The 20,830-nt window shown below is 34.8% G+C and overlaps 1 protein-coding gene across 2 annotated transcripts in view; it reads left to right on the top strand.

The window, feature by feature from the left end:
* Nucleotides 1-20,830, top strand: part of LOC119078595 — a 38,028-nt gene that overhangs the window by 14,470 nt on the left and 2,728 nt on the right. Inside the window, exons 6-9 of one of the 2 annotated variants that reach the window (XM_037186183.1) lie at nt 17,422-17,485; nt 18,837-18,905; nt 19,929-20,194; nt 20,263-20,768. In XM_037186183.1, the coding sequence (XP_037042078.1) occupies nt 17,422-17,485; nt 18,837-18,905; nt 19,929-20,194; nt 20,263-20,768 (905 nt within the window). Of the gene's footprint in view, nt 1-17,421; nt 17,486-18,836; nt 18,906-19,925; nt 20,195-20,262; nt 20,769-20,830 lie in introns of both variants that reach the window. The other variant, XM_037186182.1, reaches the window with a different exon arrangement.

Raw genomic sequence — 20,830 nt, 5'->3', positions numbered from 1 at the left:
CTGCTCACAAAAATGACAGAATTGCATATGACCGGATGCAGAACAATAAGAATAGGGGAGGTTGAACAACTAACTTGTAGATTGATTGTTGTACCTCCGTCTTGACTTCTTACACCACAAGCAAACACCATAGAAATTACCAACGACGAGCATAATTAAACTTCTTGGCACTCTGTTGTTTCCGATATACAAGAGTTTCCTAACTTGTTCAACGCCATTCCTTCGCACATCCACATCAATCGGAATCTTTCTACAAAAATCTATCCTATTTTCCAGAAAACGTTATATGGTAGGGTGGCATATTTGGTAAAACAGCAAAAACATTTATATGGCATGAGGATTGCAGAAACACAGAGTTTCGCTATATAAAATGGGAATGGTAAAACTCTGTTATGGCACCAACGTTCACTTCTATTTTGTGCCATTCCATGCTAACCCACACCAGTTACCCATACAATCCATTCACCCATTCCTCCGGTTGCCTGCCTTGGGTATATCTATCTATCCGTACAATACAAAACATATCCTCTGTCAAGGATTTCGTGAGTTGTATTGTACTCTACCAGAGTGTGTGCATATATGTTAAACGTAGTGTGTAGTGTATGTACGTATCTATATATGTGATTTGTACGAAGAAGAAGAAGCAATGCGCCAACCTCAAAGCACCCACCCACCTCGGCCCACATATAGAACGTTGTGTATATGAAACCAAACGCACCCTTAAGAAAGGAACTTTCGGCAGACACATCCATTCCCTCATACATAATACCAAAATACGGTTTACTATGCGATATAGATATACATATCACTTCCATATATGAAACGAATGGATGGATGAATGTTCATATATGTATATAAATCTACAAGGCGAATGTGTTATAGAATGATATTCTCGATTACTATGAGGAATGATACTTTCATGTATATCCGTTCCGTATATGTACGTACATATATGATATGACAGCTCACGTAACAACACATATATAGAGATGTTTTTGATGATAGTGAAAATACATAAATCGTCTTAAAAGAAGAGTACATAATGTATAGTTGAGAGAACTTTTCCATCGCATCAGTGTTTTCCAGTAAAGGAAAGGAAAAAACTTAGCAGTCGTGAAGTTTTTCGGAAATAAAAATATCTAACCCAAGAAAAAGGAGGCAAAAGGCTTTTTTTCGTTGCTTTGCACTCATGTAGCATTAAGATTCAGAAAGAAAATTGTTTCCTTTTTTTACCCGAACCAAACACTGCATACCATGTCTGAAAACAGTTGTTGTTCGCCTTGTTGTTGTTTTTCTAAAAGATGGATTTTCCTCACCAAATTATAAAAGTAAAAGCCGTTTGGGGTTCAGGCTGATCGATGTAAATATTCTCACGTCCATTTATTCTCACTAAATTTATTTCCTTTTCTATGTTTAAATCCTAATTGAAGTAGACAGAACCAATTTTATCTTACTATTTTTGGGAAAATGTTTCCCAATATTTCCTTGAAACTAGATTTTTACTTAATTTTCCTAAAACTAATTTTAGGAAAATTTGAAGAAATTTAAGAAATCTCGGGAAAATGTAGAAAAATTGTGGAAAATGTACTCTTAAAAAGAAACCCTGGTAACATTAAACAATTACTCAACCGGCAAAATCACAAGGTCCCACCATTTGGGTGGGTCAGGTCCCTTGTCTGACAGTTTTTTCGATATAATTTTGTTAATTTTAAGGAATACTTTCGAGTTGATCTTCATCTTTTTCTTTGTTAAACTTCCGATATCTTATCCACAACGACAACAAACGGCAACTCGGGCTAGGGTTTTCTTTTATAACAAAACATATAAACACTAAAAGATACTTTAAACAAAAGATGGGACACATTAGTCGTAATGTGGATGCTTCATCATCTTGAAATCGCTAAAAATCTACACTTTATTTTAATTGATTTTTTCATCTGTTTCCTTCTTTAAAAATGGCGAAATAACGCAAGGCGTTTAAAGGTTAGAGCAAGATTATCACTCGTCACACACGTCGAATTTGCTTAATATTTCAATAAAATGTCTTAACTTGTGTGAATTACTTCACACTCCGCGATGTAGTCTAGTAATCTAATGAAATATCTTGACTCGTGTGATTTCATTCTTGTCGGAGTTGTATAGTAATCTGATGAAATATCACGACTCGTGGCAACTACGGACCTCGTTTCTCTCAATTTTCAACCGTGTAAAATTTTCTGGGATAACTTCCGAAGCCTTACTCCCACATAGTTCGTCTGCAAAATTAGCCTCGAGAATTTGATTCCGCATCGATTAAAAAATACTTTTTCAAAATTGGCTAAGAATTACTCAAGTTATCTTTCTCGCAACAAAAACGTTGTTAGAAACATTTAACGTTTTTCATACCGTTACATACATGTTATTGAACTTGTTTTACTACAAACATTTTCATGAATTTTGCCTAGCAAAGGATCTTTTACTTCATTATTTTCAACATCAATTTAAAGTCCTCAAAATTTGTTATTTATATTTAGTATTAACTTTTGCTTCAAAATTGGTAGAAACTAGTCTATTTTTTCCAACTACATGGCTAGCGTTAGCTCATTGCTTGTTTTTGATTACTGTTGTTAACTTAATTTAAATTCTTGAAGCGGTTCCGAAGTACATATGAACCTTTTCAACCCTTTAAACCTTTCACGGACGGGAAACACATAACTAATATTTTTATTAAATCTTTTACTTCCTTTGATCGAAGGATTTTTGACAGTTCTTTTACTTCATTAGTCGTAACATTTTACTATTAAAGAGGAAAATATCGGGATTCCAACACATTTTTGGTCATCGCTGTCTAAAACAGATGACAAAGTAAAAAAAAGGTGTTACTTACAACGATGCCCTCTCAGTATTCGTTTAGTTTATGCTAATAAGTGATTTAAAAATCGGGTTTTAAATTGCTCAAAATTATTATCAAATGTAATCATTGAAACTCAGTCTACGTCTATTCTAGTACTTTCAGTGAATTAACATTCTACTCATTGCCATAACTTCCACCATAAAGCATAAAGTGCGTAGCCTGAATTCTGTTAATTTTGAGATAAATTATTATTTTCATTGAAGTCGTTTATGGGATGTCCCGTCTCTACTTTTTGCTTTAAGTAGATCATAACTTCAGGAATGCATCTCCGTAATTTCCAATTTTATCATTGCGTTGATGAATTGGGGGGTGGTTAACATTAATCCCAAAAGTCCATTAATTATTCATTTTGAACTTTTATGCCAGAAAAATGACACAAAAAAATCATCAACAAATGCGTAAAGATCTTCGTAAAGGACCTTTCCCTCATCATCATTTCAATATAAAATTATAAAATGAATAAATACGTATGGTAGCGTAGATATCCTTTGACTCCAAAACGTTTTTATAGAGACCGAGACCGAGAAAAGGGTATCATTGTGATGTACATATGTACCGGTACCCTATGTTCCTCTTTTATACACTTTCCATATTTATAATATGGATAGCAAAACATTTTGTCTGTACCCTTAATCCTACTTTAATTTAAGTAAAGCATAAAACAGAGGGTACAGGAACACAGTGAAAGAACTTCAATATACTTCTCTCCTCTGTGTGCTAATACATATCTATATCTATTTTGCGCCACATACCCTTTTCTATCTCTGATATAGCATTGGAAAAGTCTGTGAAATCCTTTTTGCCTTTATTAATACAACACATCACCGAACCCCCAACCGTATGTATATATAACCGACATATATCACAGAGTACTATACAACATTTTGCACAATACTGAAAATGAAATGAGTTTGTTTCGGGTAGAAGAGGGTAAGGTATATCAAAATATAGTGAAGACGAAGTGGTAACCGTTTCTCGTTTGTGTTCCGTGTCCTTATAAGAATGAGGGTTTATTTTCATGGATGATATGGGAAAGTCCAATTTACTAATGAGAAATTTTGGCCGCTAATTGGAATGGGGGTTTTTTCCTCTGCTTTCGTGCATGTATCTGTGTGCTGTGACCCAAAAGGGTAGGACCATATGAAAATTGGAATATTAATATTTATAAATAATATGTGACAAAACGGTGATTTATATACCGGCTTTCGGGTATATTGTATGCACATTTAGTCGTCTGGTTTGCTTTTAAAATATGTTAGACCAATTTAAGGATTAAAGTCTGTTAGTCATCGAGAATGTTCGATGCCGTCTAACGATTTTCGGACGGAGAAGCAAACATTTACTCATTTTGATGAAAAAATTATGAACATTTGTAAATGTAGGCGTTAACAAAGACTAGAATCTGTTACTGCTTTTGTTTAAAATTTCATTTCAAAAAATCTTTCACTTAATTTGTTTCGACAAACATTTTACAAAGTAAGAGAACGCTAGCTGGAGCTTATCAATTATTTTTATCGTCGTCGATATCAAATGATTCGAAGAATTCGTTCAGTACGGTCCTGTCAATAAGTTTAATTTTGAATGGAAGTCGTAAGGAGAATTGTCGCAATGTTTTCAGTTGCTCATTTTGTGGCATTCAACAATTTTCAATTCAGTTTAATTCTTCGACTATCTGCGGGGGTACATCATTTAAGTGCTCTTTTTGGCATCACTTTTAATTAAAAAAAAAAGTTTTTGCCTATTTTTACTTCAATTTTGGCATAACATGTCTTACTATGTTCTTTGGTCTCCGTTCTGCTCGTCCTGTTACAAGTCATTTAATATTTGAGAATCAAATCTAGGAGACTCTCTATATAAATGAAAGATTCATGTTTTCTTTCCAAATAATTTTTGAAATTGTCAAGAAAATAGTCAATCGTCAATAGTTAGTTAACCCGCTAGTCATTCACTGTCAATCTGTTACGTCTTTTGTATAATAATTGAAGATAAATCAATTACTTCAGTAATTTTTATATGCATGTTGTGCTATAGAAGGTAACACGAGACTAAGTTAAAGTCAAATGTTTCATCTAATTGAAAGTTTATGTGCAACTTTGATAGATAGGAGACTGATGTCTAAAGTCTTAAAATGTTTCCTATATCATCAAGTATCTGTTGTGAACGACTGGAATAACACTAGACATTTTAAAGCTCTATCTTTCATATTCATCAATTGTAAATAAATGTTTTTGATATAAAAACAAGTGGAATTTCATTTGTGGATAAAAGAGCTACAAGAACTAGTCACGTCCGACAGTCGTTTTCAACGATATGATTGTATCAGTATTTTACCAATGGGCCTTCGTAGTTCATTTTCTCACCGAATCCAACCTCTTAGCCTTATAGTCTTTGTCAGAGGATCTTTATCTTAAGAATTACTATTAATGTGCTTACGTTGTTCCTCCACGTTTCTCGTCAACCAAACCACAGATTAAATTAACTATATTTCTCAAACTAATCCCCAAACATAGTGTATCATCAATAGTCTTCGACAGACAAGGACATCTACAGCGTGTACGAAATTATGTAAATTAATTTCCAAACATTATCCAAATCTCGCATTTGCTAGACATGCTAAATGAATAAAACATTCAGTCCACCAATTTAGCCCGACAACATATATCACATTACCGCACCATACCATCAAAGTGTTAAAAAGTCATTAACAAATCCAATTTGAAGGATACAGTTGATTATATTTGAAAAATGGAACGAAACAACTGTTTTATTATATGTGTATATGCCTTCCACACCGTTTATTTAAATAACCTGTTGCATGCTCCCGAATAAAGCTTTTTAAATGTTTATCTCGATTTATTGCCTCCCTTTTTTTTGCTACCATCATCTTACACACCTATAACTACACAAATGTAATGTATATAAATTCCATAGTCAAATTTTCATTCTTCGTTTTATTTTTTTTTTATTTTTTAAAACAAACCGACAGTATAACGCAATCAAATCTTGTTTGTTTTGTAATATTCATATGTGCGATTTTGGGTGAAAATTTTGTGGAAAATTGTGTAATAGGAAAACGAAAAAAGGTTTTCGGGTGATAATTTATTTGTGTTTTAGGGTGATTTGGGTTACCGGCTTTTGTTTCAGGAAATTTAGAAAATTTTTATGTGAACAATTCGTTTTATGAGATTTATGGATTTCAATGGGGGTTTTTGCGTTTCATTTTTTTTTCTTTTTCTTTTTTTTTTGCGCAAAAAAGGATTTTATTTTAGATCGGATTTGTCGCACACTTAAATTATTAACTTGTTGATAGGATTGATAAATTGTTACTTAAGCCGGTTAATGTGATGATAACTGAATTCAATGAGACGGTTTATATGTGATTCGATTACGGTTTTAAACGATTTTGAGACGAAATTTATTCAATACTTGAATATTTTTATAGGAAATGTGATGGTGTCGTTTAGCAAGGATTTTGTTGTTTGTCATGTAGAAAAAGTGTGAAAACATTTTGACTGGAACAAATTTACCAAAACTGTGGCTTATGTCCAGCATTAGGGTTATATCTTTCAGCTGATTGTTTCAATGTTTCGACTTATTGGTTTTGAGACATTCTATCGTATGTCTTGTTACTGTTGCTAATTATTTGGTTAATTTAATATATACCAATCAGAGCATAAGTATATTCTACCAATTTATCAGATCAGAACATATTCTCTGAGCTGTACTCATATTACATGTTACCAATTTCACATATATTGCATTTTTTCAATGCGGCCATAATTCTACCTAAAAGAGTAAATAAATTATTTTTTTCATCATTGTGGCAATATAACCTACATGAGACAATCGCTGTTAAGACTCAAACTTCGAAGTAATAAAAGAAACTCTAACAGAGTTTTCCAAGTACTCAGATCGTCGTTTCGTGGCATGTTTCCACAAAAAACGAATCCTTCTCGACAAATGTAAATTTAAAAATTTCACCAAGAATTACTTAAAGTTTAAGAGGAATCCACACATAGCTAAATTGTTGCCTACATTTGGGCACAAAATTATTATTTTGAGCTCGTATCCTTCGTTTGGTGTTAAAATGTGTTATCTTTCAATACAAAATTGAAATGTTTGTGGTGATGTATGTAAGCTGAGACCAAGAATATACTGAAAATAAATATGTGTCGTGAAATATTGAGTTTTCTAGGACTTAGCGGGACTTAGGTGACATCACACCAAACATTTCAATTTCTTACTGGAAGCTAACACATTTAACACCAAACGATCGTCGTACTTTTTTCAAATAGGATGCGGGCCTAAAATTATCATCAAAATAATAATAATTTTGTGCCCGAATGTATGCAACAATTTAGCCATGTGTAGACTTCTCTTAAGTACTTTTTGTGATTTGACAAAATACCCAAATAAGACAGCAAACTCTTTTTGGGAAAACACTTTCCAAATGTTATCTTGAATCTTTCGACATTTTCCTAAAATTTACTTATTTTTTTGGGAAAATTTGGAAAAATGTCGAAATATTTGTTAAAATGTAAGAAAAATTAGGAAAAATAGGACCTGATCGAAGCAGAGACTCTGACAGTGTATGATTGTTATACATCAGTTGTTCCACCGACTTCTTCACAGTTCTGGCCAAACTTTGAACAAGCTCTCAGTTATACACTACAAAATTTACGATTGACGTACAGTGAACGACATCTCAAATGTCTCACTGTCATTTTTTTTTCAGAGAATGTCATTGTGAATTTGCAATGACACAATAAAATTCTCAGAAAAATTTGACAGTGAGACATTTGAGATGCCGTTCACTGCAATTTCAAACTAAATAGAAGCGGGGAGATTCAAAGAAAGTGTATGTTTCAGGGAATGTTTACAATTTAATTTGCAATTTCAAGCAAATCATCGGTATTATTTTCGAATCTGTTACTTATTTCCGATTATAACAAAATCTATTACTTCATTCGCTTTAACATACTTTTTACTATAAGAGAACGATCGCAAAGCTGAGCGCACATTTTTGTAGTCCATGTCGATAACAGATGTGATTTTATTTATTGATTAAATCCAATAGTTGTTTGTGTGGTTGACTTTAGAAGTGTAATTAACAATAACTTAGAGCCAGAACAACAACAACAAGGGCAACTTAGTAAAATAAATATTCTGAGCTACTAAGGGTAAGACTCAGAATACGTTTGTGATGAATAGAACATACTCTAGGTTATAGGCCTATAATGTGCTTCTCGAATTAATTTTTGATGACGTTCTCAGTGAATAGCATTTTACATATTAAAAGTAGAGTTTTCGTGTGAATTCTGTTGAATCGAGACATAGCCGAGGTCAATAATCACACGAAAACGATACTTTCCATCTTTTTATCATTTGTAATGAATTTTACATGGTGATGGCGTCGAAAGTAGTGCTTGAAACATGAAAAGTAATAAATACAAATAGGTTCATTCTTGCTACAAATTTAATTTCGTCATTATAATGACGGAGCAACATTGTTGTGTACTGAACAGTTTTCTTGTAAATTGAAAGTTTTAAGAGATAAAAATTTATGTTTTAAGGCAACATCACTTAGTATCGAAAAACGAAAACATTTTTTATGGTTACCACAACGCGTATGTGTGGGTGTTTGCTTTATAGGTGCACGAGTGAATATACAAACAAGTTTTCCGAACGAAAACTATTATCTTCGGCAGCGCGTTTTTTTATTTTCAACATTAATATTATTTACACATGAACGTTGCCAAAGAAAATGTTTGACTGAATAATATCTGAGGCACTCCCTAGGTTGATTTATGTGCACCCCTTATGTGACCCTTTTATAATATAATGTACGTACGCATTTATAATACACCGTCCTACCATCCAACACTCCAATATTTGTGTTTCATGTGAAAATAGTATACCCCCTCTGAGCTCATATAAACTCACATATAATGCGGATGGGTTCCAAGCCCCTACACATAACATTATATTTTATGAGGTTGGTGTGTATAGACGAACATCTTCTTATGGCATTATGAACACACGATATTATTTCGTTCTATATATGGAATTCAGTCAGCAGTATGAATATCTCAGTTATATACACCGGATAATAATGGAACAAACAACTCTACACACGAACCCCCCCTTTATAGAACATTTTTATTTCATTTTTTTTCTGCTGCTGCTTTTCTTCCATCGTTTCAACACAAAAATTAGAAAACATTGCCAAAAATGGTAATCATATGAAAAAAAAAGTGGAACGAAAACCAACCCCCCATCAATTTGTTATTATATTTTTTCTTTCGGTTTTTTTTTTTACTTTTCCGTTGCTGCTTTTCCCTTTTTCGAAAAACAAAAAAATAAAAATTCAGACGCGTCTTTGAGGAACGTAAAATTTATATAAAAAAAAGAAGAAAAATGTATTTCACCCCTTTTTTCGGGAAGTGACTGAATACACGATATACAAACCACCCTGTCATCATTTCATTCATCTAATATACGCTCCTCTGCTCTCCGTGTACATATATATATCCATCCACGTTTTCATTTTATAAAAGGCGCTATGCATATCGTTACAGCATATAGATAGATATGCTTATGCACACGCCAACCGAAAAGGAATGGATCAACGTATACACAGCAGTATAAGGGTTTGGTTTGGAGGATATACACAGCGTACCCGAGTACAAGTAGTCATAATATACACAAAAACAGGAGTTGGGGTGGCTGGTGAAACTGTATGTCTTAAATGGAACGGGTGAAGAGTGTGCTGTATTCCGTTCCGTACGGTATAAGACGAAATCGAATTTACCCCCATTTCGAAAAATGTATAGTATACCCAACGTACCACGTGTATGTATCTATAGATACAGCTATACGGTTAAGGGTATAAGTCCATGGGCCATGTTATGTTATACAATAGATTTGCATTCATTTTCATACAAAGTGCACCTAACGTCTATTCGTATAGATATATACATCCCGCATTATATGTTTGCTGTAAATGGGGCTTGTATACTTGATTTCTTGTGGAGAGTTGAAAACTTTCCGATTATGCGATTCTTCAGAGTCAAACATGACTTAAAGATTTCTCATGTGTCTAGCTTTTCAAGAAGCTATGTTATTCAAGTAGAAAAACTTTGTGTGTGCAAATACACGTCGTCGAATATGTACGTATATCTATGACCAACGTATGCAACTCCACATATCAACACACCAAGCAATTCATACACATAACATAAGAAAAGTTTTCATCTTTCAAAAGATTGAAAAGCAATTCGGTTTGAATTGCATTTCGATGAAGCACCCGTTTTCAAAGTTTATCGTCACGTTTCACGTTTTTGCAAGTTGGCTAATTTTTCGAATCGTTTGCATACGGTAAAGTTTTTTTGGGGAGTAAATAAGCACCAGGTAGAGAGCGAAGATTATTTATTTTACAAACTTAAAGCAAAATTTCCATATGAGTCGGTGACTGTTCTTTCTAGCCGCCGTTTGATAACACCTGACGTCGGACTTTGGTCTTTTTAGAAAATTTTTCTGATCACAATTCAAACGACTATCGCTCTAGAATAACAATTGTTGATTGAAATTATTTCATTTCTTCTGTTACTATCGGTTCTTAACAAGAAGACGTTGAGGCGCTTTCCATCTAAAGATGGCAAATCCTCATCGCTGAGTCCATAATACCCCAAGGGGTAAAACCTGAGGCTGGTGTAAAGAGGACAATCCCCAAGGATGTGTAAACCAGTCTTATGTGAAAGACCACAAAAACAAATAGGATCGATTGACCTATCTATTCTATGTAGATGATCATTAGACTGGCAGTAGTTCCTCAGCGCGACGTATATTTCCCTCCTTCAGGAAATGTTAATCATCTGTTATCGACAAGAACGACAAAAATATAATATGATCCGGTCAAAGTCGTCTAATATAGTATAATGTATGTTAAAACAAATGAATCACAAGATTTTGAATCAAACACTAGACGACACTTTGAACAATAAATGTAGTAGATTTCAATCTCCAGATTTGCCATTTCTAACAAGTTCGTTTACGTCCTTAACTTTTAAAATGGAATTGTTTGCTTCTACTTAAAAATGAAGAACTCTTGTTTTTTAATGCATTGATTGCATGACAAAGCTGGAATCAAATATACAGAACATACAAGTTAAATCTGGACTAAATGCGAAATGTCGATAAAATATTTCAAAGGACATGTGAACTGGACCTCACATCATCTTCATCATACTAATCTTTTAGTAAATGCTACCGCATCAAGAAGTGATGATTGAATCTATTACTTCGTTTGTTTAACACAAAATCTTCGACTTCATTTGTTATAGCATTCAGATTAATAGTCAGAGTTAGTCATTTACTTTTTCGTTGGCGTCGATAACAAATGAAAGCAATTCATATATTTAGTGCACGTCTTCATGCAGAAACTGTGTGCTGATCACAAATCTCAAGTTAATGGCGGAATTTCTGGAACTTTATCCTAAAAGCACTGAAGGCGAAGGAGCAACTTTTTATTCTATCCCCTACGAAGTACAAGATTTGAGATCAACCGATACTTTGATCGATGGAAGTAATAGACCCGATAATAATACTGGTCATATGCCTGCCGGATATCTAAAATAATTTGTTTTCCTTCTCTCATTCAAACTGAAAAGAACGAGACATGAGTGTCTTGATCTACTTCTGTAAACAAAGAATCATCGGAAAAATTGTTTCACTACTTTGAAAGTTGGTCCTCGAACACACAGAGAGACGGATAATATACACCCCATCTCGTTGTGTGTTTCAACTTGATAAGACCGATGTAACACAATGAAAATTCAATGCACAACTTCTGGTAGAAAATAAAAATATTTTCAGCAGCACATCACCAAATATGTCGCCATATAACTTCTTATGAAACGGTCATTGTGTGTGAAGTGAAAATATTTTCAGAATGTGTCCTCGAAATACAAAAACAGCGAAATTACATTAAAAGAATTACACACATCAAGTATAGCAGTGCTCTCCCACTGTGACACAAATATAGTGACCCCATCATATTCACATATATAAAAAGGGAAGATATAGCTGAATACCATACCCTTCTGACCAGTGACCAAAAATGTATATAAAAAAAATCAACGAAAATACTAAGTATAAGCAAACAATTCATTGGGATGATATTGTCATTTATTTATACCCATTGCATCCTTCGCTTCAAAACGTCGTCGTCGTCGTCTTCAACTGATTTTATTATTTCATAATGGCTTCAGAGATTGGGCGATAATATACACCACCATACCGTTACGACTGTCCCATAAAATAAAACGAACGAATGCTTTATAACTCAATGTATATTTTTTGTGTGTATGCCGGTTAAGACACTTAAGACTGGGTGTCTTTTGGTACTCTGTCAATATATAATGGGAAATGATTTTTTTTTTGTTGGGTGTGTTGGGTGGGTTTGAAATAAAAGTTATTAATAATAGCCACATTACTAGTGGTTGTGTGTAGTATACCGAATGAAAATGGCATGTGGGTATATGTATATAACATACGTATCCGGCCGAAAAGCTTAGATATTTTCAAGGGAAAATATAAAATAAGGCACCGGGAACACCGAACCTCTGAGTAACCTTTTTCCTATATAAGTAGACGCCAACAACCTAAACCAATATATAAAAACCTACATAAATTTAACCAGAAAAACATAATTCTCATGTATTTTCCTCTTTTATATCTGACATAACCCAAAAAGATATCTTAGATCTGAGGGTTGCTTTTCCTCTGTATACCCTCCGCACTTCGCCAATGGTTTTTTTTTTGGTTTATACTCGTAGATATGCTAGTTGGAAACGTGTGTATATCCCCGTCGTACATAAAAGTTGTTTGTTACTTGCAGTCCAAGGGTATACACAACAGAAATTTTCTACAGTCAGTGGGTATACACACCACACCGAAATGAATATATATCTCTATATAACACATTTAATATAGACGAGTCATATAACACACAGCAGCCCAAGTATAATACCCAGCTAGTCCTTTCCACCCTATCTATCCGAAAGCGAACGCAAAGCTTGACTCAGATATTTTATGTGTGGAATATGTATACGACGTTATACTTATAGAGGACCCGGTGTGTTGTATACCATTGGTATACACATAGTTCAGCATTTATATCTGAGATGGATGGTGTTATCCTCTACTCAAACTCGCCACCTCATTTAGTCCCTACACACCCATCAGCCAGTCATGTTTTGTGCCATACTCTTATTATGTAGCCGGATAGCTTGAAGGGGATAATATCGCATGGATTTTTTTTTCTCTTGCCATCTTCCTTTTCTTCTTCATCTTTTTTTTTTTGTTTGTGGGGTCCAAGCTATTTCACTAGAAATTGGAATGGACGTTATTCCTTATACACAAAATGAAACTCACAGGATATTATACTTTGTGTGTTCATTGATTACCAACCAAAAATGTATCTCGATATTCGGATTTTTTTTTTTTGCTTCTTCCTCATCTTGTGTATATTTCGATTGAATCTGGCAGAGGAAGTAAGATTAATGTGAAACTTTCTTTTGCACATATTCATGGCATGTTGAATTTTTGAATATAAATGTTTCCACAAACAGATTCCTATATGTGGGTGAGACGATTGAAAAGAACTAACGGAAAAATATGTCCCGTTAAATGAGAAATGAAAACGAAATTTAGTTCGCAGAAGAATTGGAAAGGGATTCGGGGAAAAATGATTTTGTGAATAAACAACAAAACAATCGGAAACACAATCCCATAACCAACGAAGTGTTGCATCAGCAAGGAGAGCATAACAAAGAAGAAATAAGCAACAAAAATTTAGAACACTTACACCCAAATAAAAAAAAAACGAAAAAGAATTCTTCAATTCGATAACGAAACTACTCCAACACTAAATTCATCATATTCTCTCAACATTTTCTAACCCCTTCACCCATTAATACGACATGTACAATCCATGCAATAGCATTTTTTTTCGTCATATATTCGAAACAAAAAATTTATCGCGCCTCATTTCAAATCGTACACTCTCCACCACCCACTATTTATGCCTTCTGAACCTATATATATACATTCACTTATTTGCCTTGCCTTGTTCCATTTTCTTTTCGCCAAACAAACACCAAAATGAAATGAATCATGTGATCCTAAATAATGTAAAAGGTACAAAAGAAAATTCAGAAAAAAAGGAAATGAAGAGAACAAAAAAAAACATCAACACAACACAGTGTGTATATATACACACACGAAGGGAATCATCCCTCATTCGGTGGTGTCGCTGTGTGTGCGTCTCTTCTCTCCGTGTTTGGTTTGTTTTTTCTTTCTCTGTTAACACTTATACAACATTTTGCTACTGTATTGTTGGGGTATTACTCATCAAAGTCGCGACTGAAAATGTTTCTCACATTGTAAAATGTTTGGCACCGACCGAGATGTGAACTCGCTTCGAAACCGACTATACTCCAATATGTGAGTGTCTTGTGCTCTTCTGCTACCCTCGTTGGAGAAAATGATATTTTCGTTTGAAGTGTAATTTCGGTGTGTGTATATACTGTGGGTGCACGTTTCTGTTTTGGTCAGTCAAAAGTTTGTCGTCGAAGTGGTTGGAACAGTCGAGCGCAGAGTTAATGTGGAAAAGGGGAAAAGTTGTTTTTCTTGTAAAAATCTATTTGGAAATTTTGAATTAAAAAGTTTACTTTCGTGTATCGTTGGACTGTTGTAATTTCTTTGGAAGATATCTGTGAAGCATTCGAGTGCATTTGCCTTCTGATAAGAGTCTTTAGTGAAGGAGAAGGAAATAAAATTAAAAAGAAAAACTTTTGATTATCAAGAGACTTTACGTTGTAACTACTGGTTGAAAGTTAGTTAGTTGTAACGGAAAGTGCGTGAGTGTAACGGCTCTGTAGAGACTGTTGCGGAAAAGTTTCATATTTTTTTATCAAGTGTTTTGAAAATTTGTTAAAATTCACAAAAAAATGGCAGCAAAACGAAAAGCAAGTGCCATGCTAATGAAACAGGTAAATTATTTTTGGATAGTTCTGTTGTTGAGTATCGGTTAGATGTGGTTCAGTCCCGTGGTTTCTGTGGTTCATTGATATCTTGCTTTGGGTGCATAAAACATAAATTTGTGTTTCCAATTCTCAATGTAATTTCTCGTATCGCCTCTCAGTTTTCGTGAAAAAAAAAATCAAAAGAAAAATTTCGTTGTACCGTTTCCCTGTGCAAGTTCACTTTAAGTGAATCTGCGAAAGAATAAGTGCTCTACGAAAAATCGTTAATTAATTTCACTCGACCACCAAGGGCCGACACATCGTCTCCATCCAAAGCAAATCCTTGGAACCATTAAGAAGTCCCACAAAAAAAAACTAAATAAATCTACAAAAAAAACAAATTATCATTTATACGACACAATAGACACAAAAAACAAGAATCCGTTTTTCCAGAGACGATATGACTAATCCATCGCACATATTCCGTACACCCTCTCTATCATATTACAAAAACTAGTACGAAACATACACAAAACACCCTTCTCACACCACACACAGCAAACCCCCCGCAACCCATTCCCTAAACACCCTAAACTCGCTCCAAATCCATCCCCAAACCCATCATCTCATACCATCGATGCACCAACGAAAATACGAAAAAAAAACCGCTTCACTCCCTCTCAATGAGTGGTATACGGTTTTATATATAGCACACACGCTAGATTTGTGGGAGGCCTTTTTGGGAGTTGTATACACAAAAACATGTATAGATTGAATAACGTATTATTTATATATATATATACACACACCATGCATCGCTAGTTATGTTTCGGCTGTTGGAATGAGGGTCTCGATGGGGTTGCATTGTATATGCTATATCCACACATAATTGTACTATTGTAGGATCAACGTACTTATATGTAGCATAAATTGGGTTCGGTACAACACCACACATAACATTACAATTTCCAAAGCCGTACATATATGTACGTACAAAATGCCGTAGATATAAAACATTATGAATTGAAGAGTACTCCAGGGGGTGTGACGCACCCTTTTTTCTCATTTCCCAACCGTTAAGCAGTTCAAAATATTGTGTTAACTCGCATATGATCTACATAAATGGGTTGTTTCCTATATCTATACACATTAGTCGTTAACTCATTACGTACAAATAATAATATGAACATCGAGAGTTATAAACATAGAACCGTATGATGATAACGTACGGAATACAATATCTATACCTCCAACGAAAGCAACAAACACAATAGTAGGCAATAGAGAATCGTAATGTGTGCTAAAATGTGTATGCTTACGTTCGGGAGGGAGTTGATATTCATTTATAATTCAACGTAACTGGTTTCTCAACGAAACGTATAAATTATCACGAAACACACACGGAAAAAAGAAAGATTTTTTTCCCTCGAACCCAACAATCACTCAATGTAACATACGAAATAAAAAGAAAACTTCATATCTTCCAACCAAACAACAAATTCTCACTCCATTTCTCACATTCACCAAATAACATGTTTTGTGTAGAAAAAGCTGTATGGTGTTTCGAACTAAACATTTTCTCTATATTTGAGTATACCCTCAACAACTTTTTGTCTTCTTTTCACCATACACATAAAATACACAACAACCACCCCCAAAAATGCTATATCCAACTACCCAACACTCACACCACTCATATCTTCAAATATCACCGAAATACACCAATATATACTGATATAATGTTGGATGGGTTGAGTTGGGGTGGCCGATGATCTAACATCCTAAATTCTCATTTTGCCACTTTACTCCCATTGCCTATTTGAAGACCCAAAAAACATCCCCACACACCCCCAATATTCCTGCTGGTAAACTTCATCACACTCAAACCTCTCGTTCTCGTACACCTCCCCATTCTCACGACATACCATTCCCATTCACCGGTTTATACGATCTACTCGTTTCTCATACTCCGGACGAACACAGCACACACATATTTGGAGTCTTCTTGCCACCCCCCTTATACACATCGGCTCACACGATATAGGGTCATAGGTTTCTCACCCCAATTTCCTATTTTGGACGAACTATACTATACTTGATGCCATGCATGATGATGATATTTATTGTAGATAGTATACAGCACACAAGTTATACGTTGAAATTTTGTGCTTTATGCGATGTGTATAGCCATAAACCCACACACGAAGAATATATAGAATAACCGTTCGTTTTAAGAGTATAGCATGCCGGCAGCGTAATGGGTATGATGGATGAGGGTGCGATATACATGTGAATATTTGTATCACTACTATACCCATTGCCTTAGTTCTGAATATACATTTAAGTGTAAGAATCATTTGAATGGGAAAATGGGGTGGTGTGTGGTGGCGTTTTTCGTAATATTTAAGAGATTTTTTTTAGAATCGTGAAATAGTTTTTTCTTCATTTTCTTCACACACTGATGACATTGTTGATTGAAATGAATTTATTATATCGTTTCAGGAACCTATACCTACTGCTACTGGAGAAACATCCGAACCGCAACATATCGAAGATGCGTATTCAGGTGAATAGATCTTTGTTTTGGCATGGATAATGTTCATTCCCGATTTTTGTCATTGGTTTTTAGTCCTTGCTTTATTTCGAGTTGCATGTTTGTATTTCTGACGTGAAAAAATCAGCTTTTAGGCTAGACGATTTTGTAAATAATATTTGATCGTTGAGAAAGCTTGAAAGAAGAATGATAAGAGTGGTGTTCATTCTGAATTTACACCGCTGCGGCTGATGTTACAGTAAACGTCAGTGAAATGTAGAAACAAATTTGATTCAGCTGTTTCTCAGCTAGTTCACTCATGCATAAAAAATGCTCTTACATGTTTATACGGTCTTACCACGCGCTAGTGTGTGACTATTTCACGTGTATAGGGACGTATTAGCACTTTTGTTTGTATGAATAGATCGATTATAAAACAGCTGAAGAAAATTCATGTCTACATTTCACTGACTGTATGTTTACATTTAAAAATTAGTGTTAAGTTAGTTTGAGGGAACATTAGTTGAGTGAGTCTCAATGGCTTCTCTGGTGAGGGATTACGGCATCAGTTCTTTTTTCTGAATTCTATTTCAACTCTACCGATAAAGTACGGTTCACTGTTTCACTGAAAGATGTCGCTGCAACAAAGCCCATGGGCAACTGAAAAATAATTAATTTTTTATTCGAAAGATTTTAGTCAAATAAATGGCCATTGTATAGCACACTAACTCAGGATTCTGGAACAGTAATTAGTTTTCGCATCGACCCTATATCGGCTTGGCGATAGTACTCTTAAAAAAGGATGTGAAGAAGCAATAGCAAACGTTTTTCAAATCCTTATCTCCAAGAAAATATAGGGCAGAATGAAAAACTCCTGTTCCGGAGTCATGGGGTTTTATTTGACTAAAATCGGTCGAGTAAAAAATTAATTTTTATTCTGCTTTGTTGCAGCGACATCTTTCAGTGAAATAGTGAAACGTACTCTATCTGAAGAGTTGACATACAATTGAAAAAAGAGGACTGATGCCGTAGTCCCTCTCCTGATTGCACTCCTACACTGTAACCAGGGCCTATTATGTAGAATTAATTTGCAAAATTTGCAAAAATTCACAGAAATTCACAAAAATTTTCACAAATTTACGCTTCATTTTCAGCACATTTTGCAAGTCTTTGCGTTCTGTTGTCTGTTTTAGTACAATTTAAAGTGAAGAAAGCAATTAATTTGACTTCGAAGGTGTGTAGAAGTTATTTTTTGAAAAATTTGGCAAATTTGAGGAGAATTTTGTGGGAATTTTTGCAAATTTAATTCTACATAATAGGCCCTGACTGTAACCCATTTAATTTTAGTTGTTAACAATTTGCAATTTTTCTACTGTTTTTTTAGGACTTATGAAGGATGCAGACAAATTGAAACTGATGCTCTTAGCCTGGAATTATCAGAATTCGAATGCAGGTATGGTTGATGTTTTATGTTCAATATATTCTGCATTTCAATTTTTATTTTTCAACAAACGTTTGAATTTAATGAATCCCATTATTTACTAACTACTGAACAATTTCAAGTGACGACTGTTGATTGCTATCAATCTCTCTCTAGCCATTACTTCTTTTGTGCTAAGTATTTTCGTCGGATTGAAACGATATCTTGTACTTCATTACCGTTGTAACTGTTATTTTAGTTTAGTATGTAGGCCCACGACGGTCTGACGGAATTGGTTTTTTGCCGTCGATGTCGGTAACAGATGACTAATGATGACAGACGACGATGATGGTTTCTACGCTGTTCTGCTCTTAACGTCCAAATTTATGATCAAAATTTTTTTAGTGCAAATGTAAAAGACTGAAGATGTTGTTAGAGGAAGGACATTCGACTTTAATCTGTTCAGAGAAATTATTCTTTATCGAAAAATCTTACTTGTCTTCACTGATTGTTGTTTTTGTGACCATTTCAGTCGGTAAACATATCGAATGGTGCACTTCTTGTGATCTAAACATTTTCAATCTATTACAAAATCTATTACTTCATAAATTTTAGCATGCACTATGCTTTTTGAGAACTCATTACAAGACTTATTTTTATCGTGCATCACGAGCATCTCCTGGTTGCTGAATACCTTGGTTCTATCTTTTTAAGCAACTGTACGACTGCCTTTCAACATACATATTTCAAATTAAATTAATTATTCTGATTCGGCAATTCACTGCGTATCATTAGGACATAGGTTTCGAAACTATTCCTTCATTTTATCTGAGTATTTCCAACAGATCGAAATAAAATCTTTCACTTCAGTTGTTCTAACATAGATTCGACTATATAGGTCGACAGTAGGTAGAGCTTATCATTGATTTTTGTTGCCGTTGTCGATAACAGATGATTCATAAGTATAAATTCGGTAATCACGCAGTTCCTCCTTGAACAAACGAAATTACATTTTCAGACTTCCCCATTTTTCAAAATAAATTCAATTCGTTGCAGTTCGAAATGGCACGGAAGGGCCAGATTTGGGAATGGTTGGCGGTCTGTGGGCTCAGTACCAAAATGCATTAGCATTGAATAATCCAGTCAAATTGCCACCGTCGTCTCCTCCGCGCGTCGATCAGTCGATGAATTCACCGTCAATCGAGAATCCAGACGAAACGAGCTCATCGGGACAAAAAGATGACGATGGGTCCGAGGACGACGATTCAGACGACCGGTTGGATCAAAATACACACGATCCGGAACGATTGAAAGCCTTCAATGTAGGTGTTCACTTTTATGCCTTGTTTTGTCCTTTGCAGAATGACTTTCAGAATTTTGCTTCCGTTAGATGTTTGTGCGGCTATTCGTTGACGAAAATCTGGATCGCATGATACCAATATCTAAACAACCCAAAGAGAAAATCCAAGCCATCATCGATTCGTGCACTCGCCAATTTCCGGAATTCTCGGAACGAGCACGAAAACGCATCCGTACCTACTTGAAATCGTGTCGTCGAAATAAGAAAACTCGTGAAGGCTGGGAAACAACATCCAGACCAACACCCGCCCATTTGACATCGGTTCAAGCCGAACAACTTCTGGCCATTGCATGCGAGAATGAAAGTATGAATGCGAAAAGGATGCGAATCGGATTAGATCCAATCAGTCAATCGGCACCACAAGTTGTGACCACACAACAATCATCTGAGAATACAGGAAATTCCATTACGTACCCACTAGGATTCAAAACAAGTTTGGATTCGGAATCAATACCACAGACGAATTCGATAACGGCGCTACCGAAGACCACCAACATTACGTCTTTGAGTGATACGAAGCCTCTTCTCGGATTGGGGTACGTTCACCGACAAAATTTTATTTCATTTTTGAACGATCGTCTGTTGAATGTGTCGATTT

Source organism: Bradysia coprophila, unplaced genomic scaffold (genome assembly GCF_014529535.1).
Source record: "Bradysia coprophila strain Holo2 unplaced genomic scaffold, BU_Bcop_v1 contig_297, whole genome shotgun sequence".
Lineage (NCBI taxonomy): Eukaryota > Metazoa > Arthropoda > Insecta > Diptera > Sciaridae > Bradysia > Bradysia coprophila.
Note: the sequence above shows the minus strand (reverse complement) of the source record. Positions and strands in the feature narration are given on the sequence as shown.